A 24,245-nucleotide genomic window follows, 5' to 3' on the forward strand; every position below is an offset into this window, starting at 1 on the left:
AACACTACTCAGAATTAACGAGCAGAAAAGAAAATGACCCTTAAGTCTTGGAATAAAGCCCACTCTTGAAGGCACCTGCAGTCTCTAACTGAAAACTACTCTCCAGCAGCACCAAAAATAAATTTCATGAAGTCCCCACTTAAATTATATGCAGTCACCTGGCACCGAGAGTAGGAAAGACCAGTTCTGATGCCAACCTCCTTCCCTGGTCACGAATTTGATCAACTCCAGGTACAATAAAGAGTTGGACCATAAGCATGGCTAAGCGCAGAACAATCAATGCTTTCAAACTGTGGTGCTGGAGAAGACACTTGAGAGTCCCTTGGACAGCAAGGAGATCAAACCAGTCAATCCTAAAGGAAATCAACTCTGAATATTTATTGAAAGAACTGATGCTGAAGCTCTAGTACTTTGGCTACCTGAGTTAACTCATTGGAAAAGACCCTGATGCTGGGAAAGACTGAGGGCAGGAGAAAGGGGTGACAGAATGTGATGGTTGGATGGCATCAACTCAATGGATATGAGTTTGAGCAAACTCTAGGAGATAGTGATGGACAGGGAAGCCTGGCGTGCTGCAGTCCACGGGGTCACAAAGAGCTGTACACAACTTACTGAACAACAAGAAACTGCAAAGATCACAAATAGCCAAAGACCTAGACTAGAGGATTCTCACTGACAGTATTTATGGTGCTTATCTCCATCTCTTGTAATCTGTACTCCCTTTCTATCACTTGTTCTGTATTTTAAGCTTATCTCCATATTCCCAGCTCCCAGGACAGAATCAGTCTTAAGAAATGGCCACTGGAAATGGGTGAAGAGTCCCAGTATCTCGACATCCCCTGAGGCATCAATTAATGTCCTATCTTCTCTAAGCAGTATGGGAACCGTTCTCTTTTCAGCTGGAAAAAAAAATGGGCCAGAACAGTGGAGGAGGAACTATTTAGGTTAGGCAATTAGGAAATGCTTCAAAAAATCTAAATGAATTTCCACTGGACACTGCAGAATTCACTTCTCAAAGTGTTAAGAAGGTAAAAACACATGTAGTTTCTCAGCCCTGAGACTTCATAATTCATGGACGTTCACATCATATGGAATTTCATGAACATGTTTACATAGGAAAAGATAAAAAAAACTGTCAAGGCTCTATTTTGTAACCCACCTTCTGATTATTACCTGTCTACCTACACATCCAAAGTCATGCTCAAAATTCTCCAAGCCAGGCTTCAGCAGTATGTAAACCGTGAACTCCCAGATGTTCAAGCAGGTTTTAGAAAAGGCAGAGGCACCAGAGATCAAATTGCCAACATCCGCTGGATCATGGAGAAAGCAAGAGAGTTTCAGAAAAACATCTATTTCTGCTTCATTGACTATGCCAAAGCCTTTGACTGTGTGGATCACAATAAACTATGGAACATTCTGAAAGAGATGGGAATCCCAGACCACCTGACCTGCCTCTTGAGAAACCTGTATGCAGGTCAGGAAGCAACAGTTAGAACCGGTCATGGAACAACAGACTGGTTCCAAATAGGAAAAGGAGTGCGTCAAGGTTGTATATTGTCACCTTGCTTATTTAACTTATATGCAGAGTGCATCATGAGGAACGCTGGGCTGGAAGAAGCACAAGCTGGAATCAAGATTGCTGGGAGAAATATCAATAACCTCAGATATGCAGATGACACTACCCTTATGGCAGAAAGTGAAGAGGAACTCAAAAGCCTCTTGATGAAAGTGAAAGAGGAGAGTGAAAAGGTTGGCTTGAAGCTCAACATTCAGAAAACAAAGATCATGGCATCTGGTCCCATCACTTCATGGGAAATAGATGGAAAAACAGTGGAAACAGTGTCAGACTTTGTATTTTTGGGCTCCAAAATCACTGCAGATGCTGATTGCAGCCATGAAATTAAAAGACGCTTACTCCTTGGAAGGAAAGTTATGACCAACCTTGATAGTATATTAAAAAGCAGAGACATTACTTTGCCGACCAAGGTCCGTCTAGTCAAGGCTATGGTTTTTCCCGTGGTCATGTATGGATGTGAGAGTTGGACTGTGAAGAAAGCTGATCGCCGAAGAATCGATGCTTTTGAACTGTGGTGTTGGAGAAGACTCTTGAGAGTCCCTTATACTGCAAGGAGATCCAACCAGTCCATTCTAAAGGAGATCAATCCTGGATGTTCATTGGAGGGACTGATGCTAAAGCTGAAACTCCAATACTTTGGCCACCTCATGAGACGAGTTGACTCACTGGAAAAGACTCTGATGCTGGGAAAGGTTGGGGGCGGGAGGAGAAGGGGACGACGGAGAATGAGATGGCTGGATGGCATCACCGACTCTGTGGACATGAGTTTGATTGTACTCCGGGAGTTGGTGATGGACAGGGAGGCCTGGCGTGCTGTGATTCATGGGGTCGCGGAGAGTCGGACACGACTGAGCGACTGAACTGAACTGAACTGAACTGAACCTACACATCCACCTAAATGTGTTATGCTAAGTCACAGGGGTCATGCCCAACTCTGTGGACCATAGCCCACCAGGTTCCTCTGTCCAGGGGATTCTATAGGCAGGAATAATGGAGTGGGTTGCCGTGCCCTATTTCAGGGGTCTTCCTGACCCAGGGATCAAACCCGAGTCCCTCATGTCTCCTGCATTGGCAGGGATGTTATTACTAGCACCACCTGGAAAACCCTATCTACCTAAATACCTGCTTGCTTATCTTGCTGATATGGATGATAGGTTTTAATGAGAGGACTTTTAAATTAAATGAGGTACTCTGGAGGTCAAAGATTTGCAAATACAGTCATCTCTTGCATCTGCGGGGGACTGGTACCAGAACCTGAGGTGGACACCAAATCCTTGGTTGCTCCAGAAAACGGCTTCCATTTTTCATATATATACATAGTTAAAACTTTCCCCTGGAGCATTTACAGTGAATAATCCTCAGATGCCCAGGAAGGAATCAACCCTCCATGATACTGAAACCATCTACTGTGTCTAAAAGGGAAGATGCTCTGGTGCATCACGGCAACACCTATGTCCTACTCTTCATTCAATGAGTCCTTTGGAAGCCACACTTTCTCAGGTCTGTTTTCTGTAGCCATACAGATGTAACACAAAAAGAAGGTATACTTGGAAAACATCTCTGCTGGAAAACAAACCACACCACAAATTGATTTTATTGAGGATGCCAAAGGATGGGGCTTCTGGGTCTGTTGGGAATGCGGTGTGGCTTTGAGTCATTCCTCTAATATAAGGCGGGCTTCCCTGGTGGCTCACTGGTAAAGAATCTGCCTGTAGTGCAGGAGACACGGGTTCGATCCCTAGGTTGGGAAAATCTCTAGAAGCAAACGGCAACCCACTCCAGTATTCTTGCCTGGACAGAGGAGCCTGGCAGGCTACAACTCATGGGGTCACACATGAATTGGACACGACTTAGTGACTCAACAACAATATGAACAACATGACTCCATCAAGACAGGTGAAATATCAGATGATCTATTTTTGTTGGTTCTATGGACAACTTCTCAGCATTACTAAAATGCCTACATACAAAATAAAGTTCCAAGTGATAAAACTAGAATCATATGTATGTTTTTAGAAATATTTTTATCATGGAACTTACCGAAGAAGGAACATGTAAGTAAAACCCAGCCTCTAAGCAAACTTTTAGAAAAACTTTTATACCAAAACTCTATCTCAAGGAAGGTAGTGGAATGACTTACCCATTCATTTTAGAACAGGAAGCAGATGGACAAAGTTGAAATGGAAAGGGCCTCAGTAAGCACTAAACTGACCTATGTTTCCTATAATATCTCTCTAACCTCTAGGGATCTGACATGAAGGCTGGTCCCCTATACCTAAGGCAACCAATGTGTGATTTTCCACTGGATCAGTATCTTTGCCATCTAAAGCAGGCAAATTTGAATTCCCTGGCAGTCCAGTGCTTGGGGCTCCATGCTTGAACTGCAGGGGGCACAGGTGGTAAAAAAAAAAAAAAAAAAAACTTGGGCAAATTAGAAGGAAGTCAGAAACCACATTAGGTGATATACTGCAATTTTGGCAGAAAAAATTCCAGGGCAATATGCTCATTAACCTTGAATGCAAAGAGGCTTCCCTGGTGGCTCAGTGATAAAGAATCCACCTGCACTGCAAGAGACCCAGGTTCCATCCCTAGGTTGGGAAGATCCCCTAGAGAAGGGAATGGCTACCCACTCCAATTTTTTGCCTGGAAAATTCTATGGACAGAGGAGCCTGGGGGTTGCAAAGAGTCAGATACAACTGAGCGACTAACATTTTTTCTTTTTCCAAAACAGAGGATTTTTTTTAAAGTTCTCTATGTCCTACTTCAGCAAAAAAAAAAAAAAAAAGTAAGTTATTAGTGAATACTTAAAGCTTGAAATCAGTAAATAGATTTGCTATTAATGAAACTGTACTAACAAACCTAAATAGCATTTAAACACTTCCTGGAAGTTTGACATTTTGAAGAACTTTAGACATCCAACATTTCCAAGAATCTGGGTAGGTTTGCCCCAGAGAAGAACAGAAGACTTAGAAGACAGGGCTATGCTCTTTATTTTCGCCCTCCTCAAAGATATCACAATGTATTTGCTGAGTCAAGGTACCGGAAGGGTAAAAAAGATCCTGAGGGGAAACTGACTTTAACATAAAGTGTTTCAGATAATATTTTCGATCATCTTGTAAGTGGACAGGACTCCTCTGGAGGTCTTGCACTTCATGGGAATTCATCATAAATACTTTTCACAACAGGAAAACAGAAGTACAAATGTTCAGATGACACGCACAGTGAGTAATACCTGCCTACTTCACAAGACTGCTGGAAGGAGCCAGTTACATCACATACATGAACACACATGATAAACAGAAAAGACTGAAATAAACATAGTAAATGCCTAGGTTCCCACGGTCAAGAGTAGAGCAAGGATTTGGCCATGGTGGCTACATATTATCTCCTCAAGCAGTGCTTCTCAAAGTGAGTGTGCCCAGAAACCCATGGAGATCTTGACAAAGCAGATACTACTGGGTAGGTCAAGGGTAGGGCCAAGATTCTGCGATCTGCTGGTGCTGAAGCCAGCTCCCAGGACCACCCTTGTGAATATGAAGGATCTAAAAGATATTCCTAATTCCTGGGGCATGACTGGCATTCAAGAACATATTTCCTGAGTATACTGCAAACTTTGGCTTTTCTCTAAAATGAGCTTTGGAATAAGTCTGTATGCTTCATTTGGTTCTGAATAAAGTACTTTACAAACTCAAGTTCTTTCTTGGGCAGCCAAAGAGCTGAAGGGTTGATTTTTAATTAGGTTGTCTGCTAGTTCCAGTTTTCTAGGACAAGAGTCAGCAGCATGCAAAAACATAGAAAGCCAAGTTGCCAGTTACTATTATACAACTTCAGTTCATCTCCAAAGGGAGTTAACAGGACAAGGACTCTGTACTTGTACACACACACACAAAGCCCCAAAAGAAAAACCTACCAATTCCAAATTGGCAGGAGAGCTTAAACTATCCTAAGTGAAGAAAAGGGCTCAAAATATCCAGGAGAAAAAAAAAACAAAAACTACCTGAGCAAACAAGAAACTTGTAGAAATGCTGCTACCTCCTGATACAGAAGCACTGAGATCTTACAGGGTCCACAGGGACTAGAAAGGAACCAGCAGGCCTTGCAGACTTGGCCTGGGTCAGAACCACCTGGGAGGGCTGGAGGAGACTCAGATTGCCCCACACCCCATGTTGCTGACAGAATTAGGCCAGAGGTAGGGCCCAGGATTATGATGGGGATGTTACTGCCAGTCCATTGACCAAGTCTGGAGCAGCACCCGACTTTCTACAAAAGGAGGAACTAGGACGCCCTCAGAGCTGGACCCCAGGGCCTGTGACAGTGGCTGGCACACACTGCTGGTCCCCTGCTCTACAGTCGCTGAAGAAAGGCACATTGTAACTTTCATTTCCAGAAAAAAAAAGTGGGCTTCCCTGATGGCCCGATGGTAAAGAGTCTGCCTGCAATGCAGGTAGACCCAAGTACGATCGCTTGGTCAGGAAGATCCCCTGGAGGAGGAAATGGCAACCTACTCTAGTATTCGTGCCTGGGAAATCCCATGGACAGAGGAGCCTGGCGGGCCCCAGTCCACAGGGGTTGCAAAGAGTCAGACACAACTGAGTGACTAACACTTTCACACTTGGCTATACTTGAGGCAGGTATCTTGACACACATTTACTTAAAAAAAAACAAAACTGCACACGTGCCAAGTATGACAATCCCTGACCTGAAGGGGCTTTACAGTTCAATTAAATCAACCCCAATCATAGACACAAGTAACACTTCTCCCCTGCAGCATCAGATCAATCCAATCTTTGAACCTCTGCCATTGAGTGGAACCAGACAACTCACCTACCCAAATGACCCCAAATAAAAACCCTGCTTTCAATAAAAGAAGCCAATTCATTTCACACATACTCATGCAAAAAAAGAAAAAAATTTTTTTCAATCAAGACAAGAATTTGCCCGTAGGGAACACAGGTACCTGTGTCCACCCTGGAACCCGAGGTGGGTTCCTTCATGGCTCTTCCAGGAGTTAGAATTCTAAGCACCCACAGGCCAGGGGATGGCCTGCCGGTGAAAGTACCACACTAGGGCTTCACAGATTTCTTGTCTAACTCCTCCCTGTTTACTGAGCAAAGCTCAGAAGAGGCTCTGGCAGGCATTTTTCAAATCCTCTGCCTGATCTGCATGTTACCATAATCACATTCATTCTGGAAAAAAAAACAAACAAACAGGTGTTTCTGTTAAAATTAGCTGCTTCAAACTGTCAAATATTTTAGATCCCTATGCCAGCTTTAAAAAAAAAGTTTATCTGCAAAATAACCAATCAGGTTTAAATGATGCTTCCACAATTATGAACTCGATATTTTTTAGAAATGTGACTAAAAAAAAAAAAACTGGGGTGGAGATGAGGTTGGAGTTTGAAACACACAAACACATAATTTTTGCATTTCCTAACATCAACCCAGAAAGAGTAACAGAAAAAGGCCAAGCTTAAACAGCCACGGAAAGACAGAGCGATGCTTTTTTTCTAGTGAAATCTTGTGTTTGAAAGACTTTTGTCCCATTTACTTCGGTTGACTGTCATAAATAATGGCTTCTGTTCCAAGAACAGTGCCATAATCATTTCCTTCTCTTAGGACCATTCAAAGGAAGGTTTTTCAACATTCTCAGTCAGGATGATGCCCATTAAGCCCGTGTTTAAGAAAACTTGCCCTCAGAAGTCAGAAGAGCCCAAGGATAGCTGTCTAAATTAACTCTAGGGTGGTTTAATCTGGGGAAAAAAAAAAAAAAATCAGGCCACTGTGATTTTATTCCTGGAACTAGTATCTTTGCTGCCCTTATTAAACCCAATGAAATAGGTCTGAGATGCTTTCACAAAATCAGGGCCATTTAAAAAACAAGTTTAGCTGCTTGGCACATTGGGAGAAGTGGGCTTCCCAAGTGGCTCAGTGGTAAAGAATCTGCTTGCTAAGCGGGAGACGCAGGTTTGATCTCTGGGTCTGGACGATCTCCTAGAGAAGGAAATGGCAACCCACTCCAATATTCTTGCCTGGGAAATCCCATGGGCAGAGGAGCCCAGCAAGCTTACAGTCCACAGGGCTGCAAGAGAGTTGGACACAACTTAACAACTGAAGAACAACAGCAATATATCGGGAGAAAGTTAAAATATCAAAGACTTGTGCCCAGCTAAGCAAGTGATACAGACACACAGAATCACTCTACTTTCCTGAAGCCTGTTGAAAAAATACAAGCAGAACTCACTTCAAGCCACCTGCTGGATGAAAAATCCTAAACTTTATCTTAGAGATAGAGGGAGAAAAAAAAGAGGTCAACACACAACGGAATCTTTGATCAATTTCAGTCGACAGAGATTTCAACTACAAGTCCAAAAATCTTTAATACACAGAAACATTAAAAGCAATGGTCACTTGGCTAAGAAGTTTCAAAATTAATTTGGTGACTCGCTAGTTAACTGCATCCAAGTAGATAGGGAAAGTGGGTTTTTTTTTCTTTGGCTTGCACTGTCCTGAAAATTGCTTCTGCAAGGAATGAGTCCAAGGAACAATTGGCAATTCTTTTTTTCCTAATCAGATACCAAATTTGCAGATTTCTGGCTCTGGTTTTATTTTACTGTGTTCCATTCAGTTGACTCTTTGTGATCTGCACAAGCTAAAGGAAACTTGCAATTATAAATGTCAGCATTACTTATGGAAATCCAATGAATAAAAGTAAGTAAAAATTCCTATATGCAAGCAGGACTGTCACTGGCACATAGGTTTGGTAGGTTTTCTCCCCTTAAATGCTTCTTGAACCTGACCAATCCAGACTTAAAGAAGGGCCGGGGGAGAGGAATAAACATTCAAGGTCATTTTCATCTTTAAATCTACCAGGATCTAAGAGAGAAAAAGAACAGCTCCCTTGACTGTTTTTAAAAATGTATACACTCAACCACTTAAAGACTTTTTCAAACTTCAGAGAAGTTCAAGGAGTGAAGTAACCCAACATAGATTTAAAGAGGTTCTACACGCTGAATACAATGTTCTTGTAATAAATACAGTCATTCAAGTAAAAACAATCACTACAACTTTCCTCTCTCTAACATATCAGTGGAAAAATCTTTTTCTTTTCAGCTCTGTGGCAACTGCAAAGGTTTAGGCACAACAAATCCCAAGGAAAAAAAAAATAAACTGAGCAAATTTAAAGCATGTACTAGTTTTATCCACGTAGCTCTCTGAGCATAGGCATGGCAAATACATTTTTCAGTGGGAAAATGTTCAAAACTTAGCTAGGTTCAGTAAAACCATACACCTCTCCCCCAGTATTTTTTTCTTAACTGTCTGCAGAAAGGACCCGCTACCTTAAAGTAATTCCAGATTTCACTGAACAAAGCATCCAACATATACGCAACCGGGGCGTATCTTAGACCAAGGTCACAAAGATAAGCCCTTCGCCTGCCATCATGCCCTGGGTCTAGAAAGTTATTATCACACTTTTCAGAATACTTCCCCCTCCACTGAACACTCTAGAACAGTCTACATTTGTTTGGTTTTCTAAAATCAAGAGCAGTTGGTTTCTGTCTGAACAGACTTGTCTACATACTCTCATTTGATATACAGTACTTTTGCAGGTCTATACACAGATTCCCGTACATGCATTCCACATGGGACTAGCAAGAGCCTTAATCTGAAAAAGACAGGAGGAATACAAATCAGACTGCAGTTAGCCTGAACCCTGTTCATTAGGACAGAAAGATGAGAAGGAGACAATGGATGCAAAATTACTTTCCAGGAGAAACTAGAAGCAAGACAGAAAAAAAAAAAGAAAACCCAAACAGCCACTTTAGCACTATAGATAATCTAACCACTGTATATGTCTCCTGCCTTTACAAGGGGACAGTTTTCTTTTTACAAATAGTCCTCTCTTCTTGAATTCTAGGCTGTTCAAATACGTTAACTCTTCAGGAAAAAGCATATCGGGGACCCACCTCACTACTACCGAAGCAAAACCTTTCTAGGGTGCCTTTCCAGGAATGACAGGCAGCCTGCAACATTACAATTATTGAAAAATCAACAATCATTGCAGAAAGTCATCTGAGAAACATAACATTTTAATAGATGAAATAAATACTCCAGTACATGCAAGGTAAAAACTTGACATGGGGGGGGGGGAATCACTCTATAGTGTAAATTAAAAAATAAAACACACACTCACAGTAGCTTTCTCCCCCCATTTGCAAATCACATGGCAAAGTCATACTCTTTCCACACCAAGTATACTCCTAATCCATCACGACTGCTTAAAAAAATAACAACATACAAACAAAAGGTAGCTACATCCATGTCTAAGGAGTGAAAACTGAGGTAACCTTTCTTTTAATTAGGGAAGAAAATAAAAGACCAAAAAAGAAATGAACCCATGACCTCCTTCCTGCCCAATTAATAATAAAATTTAGTTGAGGAGTCCCGGAAGGGGAGCTGGGGTAGGGGGCGGGGGTTAACACCGCAACCAGCAGATGTAACATCTTCCACCTGCTGGTCCCTACTGTGCTAGGGCTGGTGGGGCACGGCCCTGCCTTCCGGAAGATTCCTCACGAGCATTTAACGGGGCGGGGGGTAGGGGGGAAGCTTCACCGTTGATTTCTTTGGTATAAATGGAAAAGGGCAGAGAATATGTTATCTTCCTTTAGCCTGGGAGCGGGGGGGATGGAACAGGGGATGAGGGTGAGGATTGGGGTCGGGGGGTGCTAATTCACAGAATTGGAATTCACTGGCGGTAAAGTCCTGGGCGAAGACCTCTCCCTTAAAGCCTGAGATAGAAGGGTGCAGCCTTCAGACACGGCGCAGGCCGAGTTCCTCAGCCTCTCCCTGTGGTCCGACATCTTGGCGCCCCCATCGGGGTGCTGCGCCAGATCCCTGAGGCACTGGGTCAGGAGCACGCAGGCCGACACCACGCTCATGGCGCCTCCCAGGATGGCGGTCTGCACCGCCTTGCCCTCGGCGCTCACGGCCGCCGCGCGACCCAGGAACTGCGGCTCGGTGGCGAAGCCCACCAGGGCGCCAACCGCCTGCACCAGCGGCCCGCTGAAGAGCGCGCAGCGGCTGCGCGCCAGCTCGCTGGGCGCTGCCTTCACCTCGCGCACGCAGGCCAGAAGCGCCGACGCGCTGGTGCTCATGCACTTGACGCCCAGCTTGAACTGCTCACGCGAGAAGCGGTCCCGGGACTTGTCGCTAGCCAGGGCGCACGCGTCTGTCAGGAACTTGAGGTTGCGCGACAGGCCCTGCGACACCTCGAGCAGCAGCTGCGGGGTCATGTCGGCCAGCGGGGTGGCGCGCAGCACGGCGCAGCCCTGCTCCACCTCGTGGCGGCAGCGCGTCACGCGGTAGCGGTCCACCAGGCCCGGCTGCGCGGGCTGCGCGCCCGGCGTGGCCACGGCCGCCAGATAGGCCGCGTGGGCGGAGCACTCGGTCAGGGAAACCACCAGGTCTCCCAGCTCCACCAAGCTGTCCCCTGCCTCCCCGAAGCGGCCCATGTTGAGCTGGCTCTGCACGTCGTGGGTGAGGATGGAGAGCCCCTTGGTGCGCGCGATGATGGTGTCCCGGCACTGCTCAAAGGACTCGGCGCCGGCGCAGGAGGAGGCGGGGCCCTCGAAGAGCACGGGCCGCGCCTCACTCGACAGCAGCAGCAGGTCGGCCACTAGCTGCATCTTGCCTTTGCAGTGGTCACAGACGGACACCAGCCTCTTCCGCGGCTGCGACGAGGCCCCGCCGACGGCGCTCGCTGGAGCCGGAGAAGCCGCCTCGACACTGGGCTTCCCAGCGCTGCCGCTAGCCATCGCGCCCGGGGGGCACTGGCATGCCGCTGGGGAGCCCGCTACCGCCGCCGCTGCCGATGCCGCCGCCCCCGCGACTCAGCTGGCCAAGGCCGCGGTGCCTTCCCCGCACCATCATGCCATCCACCGCCGCGGGCAGAGGGCACTGGGCTGCGGCGGCCGGAGCCCCGGCGGCGCGGAGCGGGCCCGAGGGCCACAGAACGCAGGAGGCTCTTCGGGGCGCGGTGAGGGGCTGCAGCTTTCGGCCTCTTGGAGGGCTTGCAGGAACCATGAACCGGAGCAGAGCAAACTCACAGACTGCGCTCCTCGTCGCCGGAGTGCCAGGAAAGTCCCTTCTGCTGGGCTGCCGCCGCCGCCGCCGCTTTCCTGGGCATGGCCCGGTCCGACTGCCGGGGCAGCGGGGGCGGGAGAGGGAAGCTGGGAGTTGTCCTTCCTTCCTTTCTTTGAAATCAAAATCCTTTCCTCGGGGAGGAGCGCAGGCGGCGGCTCCGGCAGGCTCTGCTGTCAGCCACCTCGGGCTCGGCGGCGCACGTGGGCTTCAGGCGTCTAGACCCCGCCGGGCGGCACTTCCCCGCGACGGCGGCCGGGGCTGGCCCTCGGGGACGCACGGCCGCCCCGTGGGCATCTCCTGCCTCCCGCTCTCAGGAAGCGGCGGCAGCAGGGCCGAGGGTGTGGCCGGTGCTGGCGCGGCCGAGTCAGTCGGGCGGGAGCCTGCACTGATTGCGCACAGCGGCCGCCCCGCTCGCGCTCTCGCCCGCCCGCCACGCCCGGGCGTGCCGGGCGCCGCGGCGGCCCCTTCCCGCCTCGCCGGTTCACAGAGCACGGCCCGGAGCGGAGGCGGCACGCCCTCCCGGACCGCGCGCCCCACGGCCCGCCGCAGGCTGTCGGCGCGAGTCCATCCCCGTCACCTCCTCCTCGCCTCGGGCCCGCAGCGGCTGAGCTCTCCCGGGACCGCGGGCCCTGAGCATCGGACGCCGCCGCGCGCGTCTCCCCGGCGGCCCGGTCAACTCAGAAGGTCCCCACGGCGCTGCAGAGACCCGCCCGGGCCCCGGCTCCTGCCATTTTTGTCAACCTCCAACTTCCGAGCGAGCCGGGGGAAACTGAAAGGAAGGGCGGGGGCCGAAAGGCAGAGGGGAAAACACCCGCTTCCTCTCCCCGCGCGGCTTCACCTCGGAGCACGGCCGTGGGTGCACCGCCGCCCGATCGCCCGCCGGGGACGCTGGAAGCTTTTCCTCTTCCCGTCCGCGCCTCGCCCCCGGGCTCGCCACCGCCGCCTCGGCCGTAACCTCCCTAGAGCCTATAGAAATCTTTTGTGTGGCGTCACCGCCTTTCGTTTAAATCCCGCTTCCTCCTCTCGCCCTTCCTCCCGCCCCCTCCGCCGCTCCCGGATGCTTGCGCGATGCGCTGCTCCTCCCCCGGGAAGCTGGGTGGCTGCGGGAGGACGCCCCCGCCCAGCGCGGACGCCGGGCCGGTGGTCCCCGGCTGAGACGCGGGGGAGCGGACCGGAGGGAGGCCCGTCCGGGCCGGGGGCTCGGCGCCCACCCTTGGGAGACCCGGGCGCAGCCGCCGGTTGGCCTTACGTAAGCTCTCAGCCCGACCCGGGGGCTCCGCGCTTCCTCCCTGCCCAGGGAGCAAGTCTCAAAGGTGGCCTGTTTTCTGGACCGAAGGGAGGGCGCTTGGCACCATCGCCGAGTGGTGTGCTGGGGTCCAGTCATCGCGTTTTGTGGGATGTCGACCGGTCGGCCAGGCTCTCCTCCGCCCTTTGTTGTGCTTGCCCCTCTTCCAGGGTGCGATCCTGGAGGGACTGTGCGGGTGAGCAAAGATCCCTGGAGATGGGAGTCTGAGAAGAGCAGAGCTGGCCGCTGGTGGCTTCCTCCCTTCAGCTCAATAGCCCTTATATAGTTAGAGCGTGAGCTTTGAACCAGCTTTTTTTTTTCCTGGGGTCAGTCTTCCCCAGCCATGTATGAGTTGTGTGACCTTATACAAGTTCTCTCTCCAAGTCTCCGTTTTCTCTTTGGAAATCAGATACTGTGCACTGATTTCCGACTGCCTGAGTACTTGGCTCATAAATGTAGCTCTGAGAATTATGAGCCTGTACTGGCACAGTCTGCCCTCCCATAACTTATGTGTCCTCAGCTGCATAATGGAAGAATAGTGGCCAACAGTTAAATAAGAGAAGCAGCCTTCGGAGGTAAACACCTCCATTTTACAGATTAGGAAAGTGATGGTCAGATGCCTTATGGTGCCTTCCCAAGGTCAAGAAGATAGCAAATGCATGGGCAAGGAGCCAACCGCCTACCTCTTTCTCATCTGACCCAGCCCTTGCTCTTCAGGAAGTGCTAGAAGCATCCAGGCTTCCCTCATCCCCCAAACCCGCCAGGGTTTCAGAGGTCCCCCCACTTCTTAGCCCTGAAATAGGCCGTCTAGGTGCCCAGCCCAGCACAAGCTGGGTGTTTTCAGCCAATGGAAATGTTTGTTCTTTTGCCCCTTTCTAGAACCTAGTGTCACCTTTTTCCAGCCAGTCGTCACTGGGATGGATGACCTTGCAATTTATTATCCAAACAGAAACAGTTTTGAAAGTAACTGTGAGACATGTTACTAATAAACTAATCAGTAACAACAGAGACAAATTTGAATGGTCACCCTGCTTATGACTTAAAGGGTCCTTGTATATATTCTACATTCTATATGAACCTACTTATGTTGCAAACTGTGGCCTATAAAACTGCTCATTTTCTAAACTAGCAGTGATTCTGTAGGGTTGATCCTTTTTATTTCTCTACCAGAGGAAAACAGTTGGATAAATCAAGGTCTTTCCAGGTAACCTAGGAATAGCACCCTGGTTTTAGTTAGCTCTGAAAACTGAGAAAGTCAGACCCTTTCCTTCACATCCAGTTTTTTTTATTCATAAAACTGCTCTGGGATCTGAGGATTTTTTTCCAAAGCCACTTGGTGCTGCCTGGGGTCCTACTTTGCTTCTACATGTGCACTCTCTTTGGTTGTCATTGTTGGAATTTCTGAACCCCAACAATGATCTGTGACACATAAAACATCCCACTATATTCAGTGACATTTGGTTTAGCTCTTAAAATCGGATGGAATTGGTTTCTTGGCCCTCCTGGCTGCATTTATCAGATATGGCACCTCTTCCTAAACAGATCCTTCCTGGTACTAATTCTACCTTCCTTTGGGTCCCCTTTACTTTCTGCCATCTTTTATCTGCTCTACAAACAAAGGGCACCTACCACATGCCAGGCCCTGTGGCAGGCACAGTTACAAAATAATGTGAGGGCTTGACCTCTTCTGAAGAGTAGAGTCCAAAAAGGGCAATAAGGAAAACAGGTCACCATGACTACACTATTTGTATAGTGAAAGCAGAGTCAAGAAACTAGAGGGACTTCCCTGGTGGTCCAGGGGTTAAGATGGCCCACTGCCAATGCAGGGGGCATGGGTTCCATCCCTCGTTGGGGAACTAAGATCCCGCATGCCACACGGTGTGGTCAAAATAAACAAATAGGGAGATTTAGAAGGAAACTAGAATAGAGTACTGTTCACCAAACAGTCCAGTTGCATTTGACAGAACCATGTGATCAGTCCTGAGCCTTGAGATGTCAATGATAGGGATGTGGGCTGTCTCAGATGGAGGCTGGGGAAAGCCAGTCTAATTCTCCACTCTCTTCCCCTGCTGTCACTGCTCAGGAAATTGTGTCCTAGGTGGTGCAACTACCATAAGCCTCGACCGTGGAGCAGACCCCCTCTACTAACTGTGTTGAACAGGTCACATGAGCAAAAAGTAAACTCACTGTGGAGAGCCACTGAGATCCAAGGGTTGTTTGTTGCTGTAGCATATTTTCATCTAACTTGATTAACAGAGGAAGGCTGTGACTGCCCCTGGATTCTCTGCAGTAAGGGCATTTTCTTTAAAAAAAAAACTCCACCCGTTACTTCTAATCCTCATTAAAAAATTTTTATTGTTGTTCAGGGCTAAGTCCTGTCACACTCTTTGCGACTCCATGGACAATAGCCAGGTTCCTCTGTCCATGGGATTTCCCAGGCAAGAATACTGGAGCAAGTTGCCATTTCATTCTCCAGGTGATAAACCCACGTCTCCAGCATTGGCAGGTGGATGGATTCCTTACCACTACACCACCAGGGAAGGCCTTCTTTTAAAATTAAAATATGCCAAAACAAAAAAATTTTTAACAAGGGACTTCCCTGGTGGTCCAGTGGTTAAGACTCTGTGCCAATGTAGGGGGTGCAGGTTCAATCCTGGCTGGAGAACTAAGATTTCACATATGGCATGGTGTAGCCAAAATTTAAAAAAAATTGTTTTTAATTAAAATATGATGTGAACCAAAGTATTTTTCATTAAAATGAAAACTGACAGAAGAAAGCTGAAAAGATTTGGGCTGAAGGACTGGCTAAGGGAAAGCAACTGGAATAGACAAGAGGAAGCTGGAGCTGTGCAGAAAACGGCTTAGCCCCTGCAGAATGTCTTCTCAGTGCCTGGCTCGAGGCCAACACTTAGTAGGCATTTAATAAATAAGTGAGCGAACAAGATGCAAACAGAAAGTTGACTCAGGATTTGGGGAGGAAGCCAAGGTCAGGAGGGGCAAGATTGTTGGAAACATGCTTTTCTTCCTTCTTCACCTGTTCTAGTAGGTACATCCTCCTCCTGGACTTTCAGCAGGTATAAGACAACTGGAGAAGGAAATCGCAACCCCACTCCAGTATTCTTGCCAGGAAATTTCCACAGACAGAGGAGCCTGGCAGGCTATAGTCCGTGAGGTCACAGAGAGTCAGGTACAACTGAGCGGCTGAGCATACAAAGACAACAGAGTGAGCTTCTGATTTTTTTTTTAAATTGTGGTAAGATATTTATAACATAAAACTTACCACCTTGGTCATTTTTGTGAAGCTAGCCACAGTTCTGCAGTGTTAAGTATATTCACTTTGCTGTGTAACCATCACCACCATCTGTCTTCAGAAAATCCTGACATCTCCTCAAACTAAATTCTGTACCACTCCACAATAACTTCTCATTTCCCTGGAAGTCACTATTCTACTTTGTATCTCTATAAAAGTGACTATTCTAAGTACTTTATTTAAGTGGAATCCTGTAATATTTGTCCTTTTCTGTCTGGCTTATTTCACTTAGAATAATGTCTTCATGGTTCACTGATACTATCACATGTGTCAGAATTTTCTCCCATTTTTTATTATTATTTTAAAAGATATTTATTTATTTGCATCAGGTCTTGTTGCAGCATGAGGGATCTACTTCCCTGACCAGGGATCGAACCTGGGGCCCCCGCATTGGGAGCTTGGAGTCTCAGTCACTGGACCACCAGGGAAGTCCCTTTTCTTTCCTTACAAGACTTCAATTTTCCATTGTATGTATCTAGCCCTACCAGATTTGATATCGAACACTGACACTGCAGACTTTATAGACTAACAACCAAGCTGTGTTTGGTCTACGGTGCCACCTGGTGGTCAGTAAGGGGCATTCCCTGCCCTAATGTATCTTAACCTTTGAAGCAGTGTTCCTGTTTTGTTTTTGTGGTCGTAATAGTCCTTGTACCTGCATGCATGTTCAGTTGTCAGACTCTTTGTGACTCCATGGACTGTAGCCCACCAGGCTCCTCTGTCATGAGATTTCCCAGGCAAGAATACCGGAGTGGGTTGCCATTGCCTTCTCCAGGGGCTCTTCATAACCCAGGGATTGAACCCACGTCTCTTGCATCTCCTACACTGGCAAGCAGATTCTTTACCACTGAGCTACCAGGGAAGGCCCCTGTGGGGGTCTGTAGTCATAGGTGGGCCAATTCATTCTCAGGCATTCTAACACATAGCTAAATATCTTCCTTAACATCTTCATTTCAATGTCTCTTTTAAAGGAGAGAAATTTGTATCTGGAAAATTTACCCCTACTCTCTTTTCCCCAGATGCAGTCATTCTCCACAGGTGATGCATGAGAGTGACATCTGTTGGCCCGTGGTTCATTACGGAGCGGGGTCCTGGGGTGACAGGTCACTCTCCTTGCCCACCATGCCCTCTTTCTCTCTGGTATACCCTGTGCTCACACAGTAAAACCACCTGGGCAGGATCTCACCTATCCACTCTCACGGCCACCCCCCATCCCTGCCTGCCCGCCCTCCCTCTGCACGGACTCTGTTCAGCTGAAGCTAGTGTGTTTTGAGGGAGGCCTGTGTGCAGGGCCTGCCAGAGCATGACAGTTATACCTGTGTCTTCAGTTCCCAAGATCTGGAATTTTCTGTAGTCTGATTTACCAGGAAGCCCTACATGGAAGTGAAGGTTGCTTTCACAGATAAATTCTCTACCCCATTTCCCTGCTGGTTAATGACCTTTGGATGTACTTTCCAGAATTCTGTAGGGGAGAAAAAATAAGTACTGAGATCTAGGCTCCCCAGACACCTAACACCAATCACGCCTAACTATTTTCTGATTTATGTTTTATTATTTTTTTAATTATTTCATTTTATTTTTAATCTTATTTTGTTATATAATTTTATTACTTTTAATTTTATTATTATAATTTCATTTTTATTCTTTTATTATTTATTTATATTGACTAATTTATGTACCTAGCACATAAATTAGTCAATAGCTAAAGATATTAGAGAATTAGGATTCTTATAATATTAATACTTGGCTATAGGGCTTCCCTGGTGGTTCAGCAATAAAAGAATCTGCCTGCCAGGGCAAGAGATGCTGGAGACTTGGGTTTAATCCGTGGGTGGGTAAGATCCCTTGGAGGAGGGCATGGCAACCCACTCCAGTAGTCTTGCCTGGAGAATTCCATGGAGCCTGGCGGGGTACAGCCCATGGGTTGCAGAGGTGGACAGACTAAGCATGCATGCACAGAATGACTAGCCTTATTGCTCCTTTACATGGAGCCTCCATGACCCCCAGACAGACTCAAGCATTTCTGCCCCCTTGTACCTACTGTGCTCTGTGCCTGGCCATTAGCATAGTGTATTTGTAACTGCTTAACTCTCCCTACCACCCTGTCAACCCTTTAAAGACAGGACTTGATCTGTGCATCTCTGTGACACTGGACTGCCAGGGAAAACCTATAATCAATTGCATTTTAAAAGTGGTAGGGGATGCACAGAAATTCACTGATGCTTCCAAAATAATGATGATACTGTTCTCAACAGCCACCAGTGCATTGCGTAGTCATCAATAAATAATTTAATGAATTCATTTGCAGTTCCCTGCAAGAAGGTCCTCCTTTCCATGAACCAACATCCTGTTGCCCACAGCTCTTACTGAGTAATGGAAAGAAAGTTATGGACCTTCAGGAACCCACAGAGGGGCCTGGCCTGTGTATGATCCATGACCTACAGCTCACAGCTCTTGGATTGAATGCTAGGCCGTTGCTTAGCAGGTGTGTTCAGCCCATTTCCCTTACAACTTGTCTTGGAGAGTCCAGGAAAGAAGTTCTTCGGAGAGATTGTAAGTTCTCTAAACATAATTGCCTCTATCTGTGTTGCAGAGTATAGGAGATGTTTCAGATAACACATAAAATTCATACCTTTTCCTCTTAGGAGATGAATTCAAATCACTTCCCTAAATTTTAAGGCAATTGCAGTATTATAGATAAATTTAATTAAGTGTATTATTCCGAGAATTTTTGCTTAAATTAGACTTTTCAGTATTTGGGAAGCATTAATTCATGTATGTGCATCCCCTACCCCTTTTGGGCTTCCCTAGTGGCTCAGCTGGTAAAGGGTCTACCTGCAATGTGGGAGACCTGGGTTCAATTGCTGGGTCAGGAAGATCCCCTGGAGAAGGGAATGGCAACCCACTCCAGTATTTTTGTCTGGAGAATCCCACAGACAGAGGAGCGTGGCGGGCTACAGTCCATAGGGTCGCAAAGAGTCGGACGTGACTGAGCAACTGACACTTTCACTTTCCCACAACTTTTATAATACAACTAATTACAGAACTTCCCTGGTGGCCCAGTAGCTAAGAGTCCGAGCTCCCACTGCAGAGGGCCCGAGTTCAATCCCTGGTCAGGGAACTAGATTCCATACCATACCACAACATTCCATTCCATACCATACCATGCCACAACAACATACCATATGCTACAGCTAAAGATCCTGCATGCCACAAGTACAAGATTCTGCATGCCCCAGCTAAGACCTGGTGCACCAAATAAATAAATGAATAAATATCTAACAAAAAAATACCACTGACTTAAAATCCCATGCTTAGAAATAGCCACGATGTATTTGCAGCTATTTCCCCATATATACATATACATATCATTTTAATACCATGTTATAACATTCTGTCATTTAATAATATAAACATCTTTAATGTCAACAAATATACATCTATGACATCATATTTAATGACTGCATTGTTTTGCATCGTCAATGTGGATTTTTCAGCCTACTGCGGTTGAACATTTAGGGTGGCTCCTGTTTTCTCATCTTACAGAGAGTGTTACATAGGATTGGTAACAGTGGATAAGTGAAGAAATACATGTACAACGATCAGAAGAGTGCCTGCCACATAGTAAGTGCTGTGGATTATGACCATTTCTATTATTTTCATTGTCTATTTCCTCAGAGTCATTCTTGGAAGTGGAACTAGGCAGTTAAGAGTTTTGATACATTTCACCAAATTTTCATGTAGAAAGTCTCCATCCCCTTGAGAGAATGAGAATGCTTTTTTCCTGAGTCTTGCCAACCACATACACCATCCTAATTTTTATTCTGGCCCCACCAGTAGGCAAAAAAATTACATCTTACTTGAATTTGCACTTCTTTGATATTTACTGAGATAATCACTGCTGTACTTTTTCATATGCAAATAGCTTTATTTATTTTGGAGAAATAAAAATATGATTCCTCTCCCTTCCCATGTTTCAATCAGAAAGTTCATCTTTTTCTTACTGATCTGTATGATACTTTTCTCTCTGCCATGCTGGAGTTTTCCTCCCAGTTTACCATCTGCCTTTTAGCTTTTTTTCATGGTGTTTGGCAAAACACAAATTTTAAATGTTTGATTTAATTATATGAGTCCTGTTCTCCTTTTCACAAGAAATGATGGTGACCAGGAACAGACACCCACCTCAGCCTGGGCCAATCACATTCTCTCCTGGAAATCTGGAATTGTTGTCGGAAGATAATCAGTTCATTGCTACACGTGAGTAAATATAAACCTCAGGAGATATGTGGTGATTCTTCTTGCATTGGGTTAAAAAGCACAAAAGTAAAGTATAATAAATAGGGACTTGCTGGATGGTCTAGTGGCTCAGACTCCACGTTCCCAATGCAGGGGCTTGAATGCACCCCTGCTCAGGAAGCTTGATACTGCATACCACAACTGAGTTTATATGCTGCAACTAAAGATCCCACGTGCTGCAAGGAAGACGGAAGACCCTGAGTGCTACAACTAAGACCCAGCACAACCAAATAAATACATAAATTAAAAAAACAGTCATAGTCTCCCCTGTCTCCACCTCAGACCCAATCTCAGGACCTTCTTCCCATGACTCCTCATGATTCAGTCTTTAAAGGGTTGATGTTTGGCACCACAGAGCCTCTTGAACCGAGCCGTACCCTTCAGGTCACAGGACTGAGTTCTGATGAGCTGGTAACTGTACCATTCCAGTTTTTCAGTATTTTGAATATCACCCCTGCTTGATTACAGATATCACTAGAGGGCTTGCCTGGTGGTTCAGTGGTTAAGAATCTGCCTGCCAATGCAGGGGACATGGGTTACAACCCTGGTCCAGGAAGATCCCACCTGCCTCAGAACAACTAAGCTCGTGCTCTGTGCCTACTAAGTCTGCGTGCCTGGAGTCCATGTTCTGCCACAGAAGCCACCTCAGTGAGAAACCTGCCTACCACAATGAAGAGCAGTACCCACACGCTCCAACTAGAGAAAGCCTGCACACAGCAATGAAGACCCTGCGCAGCCAAAAGAAAAAATACATATGTATACACACACTGCTAGAAACTCTCGCTGCACCCTCCAGTTGAGGCATCCCTCACATGTTGTAGTGTGACATTAGCCAGAAGGAGCCCAGCTGAGGCCACCTTAAGATGGGAAAGTTGGTGGGAGATTTGATTTTACCATTTGCAGCCACTGAACCTCTTAGAGGCACGGTTAGTATTAAACCCCAGGGCAATGGTGGTCTCACTGAAGCCATGACCACGCAGTCTCTTTCACTTCTGTCCCCTCCTCTCCTGCCTTACTACATGCCCTCAGACCAGGTTCACACTTTTTTTCTTTATAGAATATGTTACAATGTTGTTTCTGTGTTATGTTTTGGATGTGTAGGATCTTAGTTCCCTGACTAGGGATGGAACCCGCATCCCCTGCATTGAAGTGAAGTCTCAACCACTGGACTGCCAGGGGTGTCACCAGGTTCACATTCTTATCGCATCTGGGTATTCCTGCCTCCAGACTCCTTTTTGATGGGTCTTTCATCTGGCCTCCAGTTTAACTATCCTGAGTGCCTCAATGATTAACCCAAATGGTGTTACAGTGGGAGAAAGATATACCTCTTCATCCATAGACCAGGGTTCAGATTCTTCCCTGCCACTTCACTAGCTGTGGGACCTCAGACAAATGATGCAATTCCAAAATCAGGGTTTCCCCCTATGATTATCATCATATGATAACCAGGACCTCCTGAAATCTGCATTATACTTACTGTGGACTGTTCATCTCCTCTGCTAGTTTGCAGGCTCTTTAGTGCAGGAACCTTGTCATATTCATCTTTCCATCAGTGCCCATCTGGTTCTTGATTGACAGTAGACCCTGGACGTCCCTGCTGATCCCGTGGTTAAGACTCTGCACTTCCACTGCAGAGGACGCTGGTTCAATCCCTGGTCCTTGAAGTTCCACATACCCTGTGGTGGGGCAAAAAAAAAAAAAAAATGACAGTAGACCCTTAGTTCTGGAGAAAGGAATGGCTACCCACTCCAGTATTCTTGCCTGGAAAATTCCACAGATAGAGGAGCCTGGTGGGCTACAGTCCGTGGGGTGGCAAAGAGTTGGACACAGTTGAGCAACACACACACACACACTTGGACACAGTTGAGCAACACACACACATACACATTTGGACACAGTTGAGCAACACACACACACACACGGACACTTGGACACAGCTGAGCAACACACACACACACACACTTGGACAGTTGAGCAACACACACACACACTTGGACAAAGTTGAGCAACACACACACACACACACACTTGAGGAACACACACACACACTTGGACACAGTTGAGCAACACACACACACCCTTAGTCAAATGTGAACTGAATCAAGTTGAGCAACACACACACACCCCCTTAGTCAAATGTGAACTGAATCAAGTTCCAAACATCAGATGGGTGAAAATGCAATCAATCCAGATGTTTCATACCTCTTGATAATAAACTGAATTCATTTCCTCCTTAGATGAAACTAGTACTGGGATTTTTTTATTTTTTAACACAATCCCAACAACTTCTGTAAAACATTAAATGACTTTTTTTTTTTCTGTATCATTAGATACAATGGACCAGGAATCCCAGCACTTTTACACCTTAACTTAGCAGCTGGCAAAATGAATGACCAGGGTGACCCCTCCCAGCAGAGCACATGACCTACCACAGCTGTGCATGTTTTTTAGCATGACTGCACCAGGACAGGCGCTGAGCCACTGGGTGGAGCAGTGCACTCTGGGGAGAAAGCTTATGACATTTCCCCTATGATTTCAGAAAAGAAAAAAAACTTTTTTTCTTATGACTTGTTTCTGCTCAATGACAATAGAAAACGGCATAGCGTGTACATAGGAGAAGGGGGTGACAGAGGATGAAATGGCTGGATGGCATCACTGACTTAAAAGACATGAGTTTGGGAAACTCTGGGAGATGGTGAAGGATAGGGAAGCCTGGCGTGCTGCAGCCCATGGGGTCCCAAAGAGTCCAACACAACTGAGCAGCTAAAGAACAACAAATAAAGATTACAGGGTATCATTCCACAGTGGAAGCTTTAAACATCAGTAGTCCTAGGAGTGTGAAGGTGAGGCAGACATTGTTAACTAGTTACCTGCTCAACTTTCTCTTCCTCTTTTCCCTTAATGACAAAATCCCAGTTTTATTTGGGATGACAATGTAGATAGCCTCCCTTAGAAGGCTAGGTTCCAGCCCATGTGATTAAATAAAAGTGCTCTGTGGAACATCCAAATAGGCTGCCTAAAGGAAGATAACTCCATTAAAAAGTGTGCTCCTTTTGGCTTTTTTTCCCTCCCTCCTTCCTCGGGATGAAAGTCATCTTGACCTTGAACTTGTGACCTTGAAGATGGAAGCCACAGACCAGTATGAGGGAGCAGGATGAGAAAAGACAGGGTGCCACATGATCAAAGAACAAAAATACAAGCCCTAGATGCTCAGTTTCCAGCTGCTTTTGTGAGAGAGAAATCAAACAATAACCACAAAGGCCTCTGTCTTATTTAAACTTTTTTTTTTTTTTTTTACAAATTCGGATTTGCTTTATATGTGGCCTATAATCTATCTGAGCAAGATATGTTAGTTTGCTAGGCCATAAGACTCTTGAGAGTCCCTTGGACAGCAAGGAGATCAAACCAGTCAACCCTAAAGGAAATCATTGTCTGGTATCTTTAGAGCCTTACTCTGTTGAAGTGATTCTCAGCTAAACATGTCTGTTTTAACTTTGATAAGTATTTCCACTTTTGTTATTTATTAGTGGTATCTTTTTTTGAAGTGTCAGATGTTGTGACTATTTAAAATAAAATGTCATTATAGTAAAAAAAAATCCTAAAGGAAATCAACCCTGAGTATTCATTGGAAGGACTGAT

General features: G+C 46.3%; 1 protein-coding gene across 1 annotated transcript; it reads right to left on the reverse strand.

The window, feature by feature from the left end:
- Nucleotides 1-4,548: 4,548 nt before the first annotated feature.
- TLNRD1 (talin rod domain containing 1) lies at nt 4,549-12,758 on the reverse strand. Its single transcript, XM_055417953.2, has one exon. The coding sequence runs from the start codon at nt 11,385-11,387 to the stop codon at nt 10,299-10,301; it is 1,089 nt and encodes a 362-aa protein (XP_055273928.1). The 5' UTR covers nt 11,388-12,758; the 3' UTR covers nt 4,549-10,298.
- Nucleotides 12,759-24,245: the final 11,487 nt, after the last annotated feature.

The sequence above is a fragment of the Moschus berezovskii genome, chromosome 21 (assembly GCF_049115385.1).
Source record: "Moschus berezovskii isolate FMDL1 chromosome 21, NW_MosBer_1.0, whole genome shotgun sequence".
Classification (NCBI taxonomy): Eukaryota; Metazoa; Chordata; class Mammalia; order Artiodactyla; family Moschidae; genus Moschus; species Moschus berezovskii.

Bases quoted from the DNA above. Each gene is read 5' to 3' on its own strand.
- TLNRD1 (XM_055417953.2), bottom strand. From the start codon at position 11,387: ATGGCTAGCGGCAGCGCTGGGAAGCCCAGTGTCGAGGCGGCTTCTCCG.